At 34.1% G+C, this 1,471-nt stretch overlaps 1 protein-coding gene across 1 annotated transcript in view; it reads right to left on the bottom strand.

Moving 5' to 3' along the window:
- Window positions 1-1,471, bottom strand: part of ppwd1 (peptidylprolyl isomerase domain and WD repeat containing 1) — an 18,422-nt gene continuing 16,951 nt past the window's right edge. Inside the window, exon 11 of the mRNA XM_014023947.1 lies at window positions 1-1,066. Coding sequence (XP_013879401.1) covers window positions 923-1,066 — 144 coding nt within the window. The 3' untranslated portion in view covers window positions 1-922. The remainder of the gene's footprint in view (window positions 1,067-1,471) is intronic.

Below are 1,471 nucleotides of genomic sequence, written 5' to 3'. Positions count from 1 at the left end.
AGTGGATATCATCAACTTGTGTTTACTATGCATGTTGAAAATTATAAATACACAAAGCTTTGAAAAAAATATCAATAGGGTACAGGAGAGTAGTTCCTGCGATTCAGTTTAGGCGAATTTTAGCCTTTTTTTTTGTTTGTTTACTCCAGCTATTATGCATCAAACATGATTTAATCATAGGAATCTTTTTTTTCAACAAATTACCCATGAAAAGACAAAAATAAAATGGGGTGAATGGTGTCTGTCATATATATAGTTTAGGAGTTGTGTTGATTTAAAGTTTTCATTTTTCACAATGGAAAATCCAGGTCGGCCATTAAAGATAGTCAATAAAAACATACATGGGACAATAACTTGCTTTGGGGCCATCACAATCCATTTACTAGACACCTTTAGGATTACAAAAAGTTAGGTTAAAAATATATATCTTTCGGGTGCATGGGACCCCACCCCCTTTCCTACTAGACTAATAAAATAAGATGTACAATGTCACCTTTTTTCATTCTGCAAAATCGATACACTCCGTGACCCAGGCTGGACGTTACTATCTACATGGAAAATTAAAAGTAAAAAGATGAAGAAAATGGACTTCTGTTTCAGAGCTGTAAACACATGAATCTACAGATTTAAACAGCGAGTCAGGTAATGTTAAGTATAATGTTGGATTTTAGCTACAGGTTTACCAGTTTTAGCCTTCAGTAGAGGTTTTGGCTTTTATCTACCATTAAGTTTGTTATAGCATTAAGCATATTCCAACAATTTTCTGCTCATTTTTCCTACTGTTCTGAATGTTTCAGCAGTTGTTTTACTGGTTAACTTCTGTAATATTTGTTACAAGCTGTAACATTTCCTATAATCCATTAAAACCATCTTTATTGAGTCAGTAAAAATCAACATCACTGTACAGAACATAGAGAGAATATCACTTTATGGTGATGTTGATAATGCTGATGTCCTCATACGGTTTGTCTGTCTTGGGGTTCACTTTGGTATTGGAGATCCTCTGGACCACCTCCATGCCTTTGGTGCATCTTCCGAACACAGTGTGTTTGTTGTCAAGCCAAGGCTGTGGAAAAAATACACAAAAACATGTAAAATCATAATGAGAAACATAAGACATGCTGAGTTCAGAATGACTACTGAAGAAACTCAAAGTTAGAACAAAGGGTATGACAATGTCCTCTGTTGCTGAAAGTTTTAATCAGTGAACGTTTGTAGTTTTGGAGATAAGTGATTTATGAACTGGAATTGAACATGGAATGCAAGTAAGGCTCAAAATATACAAGTTGGTGGGAGTTCCAGTGTGTATAAGAAGAGAGGTAGATTTTTCTGGTTAAAAATGCAACCATCAAAAAACTTCCTCTCAGTCATTAAGAATAATTTATTTACCACATTTTAAAGACCAATTATAATCTGGTCCCTTAAAGGGATCCATGATTAGTTGTAACATTAGACTTTATTTAATAAACAT

Source organism: Austrofundulus limnaeus, unplaced genomic scaffold (assembly GCF_001266775.1).
Source record: "Austrofundulus limnaeus strain Quisiro unplaced genomic scaffold, Austrofundulus_limnaeus-1.0 Scaffold398, whole genome shotgun sequence".
Taxonomy (NCBI): Eukaryota; Metazoa; Chordata; class Actinopteri; order Cyprinodontiformes; family Rivulidae; genus Austrofundulus; species Austrofundulus limnaeus.
The sequence above is the reverse complement of the archived record's forward strand: the minus strand, read 5'-3'. Positions and strand labels throughout refer to the sequence as shown.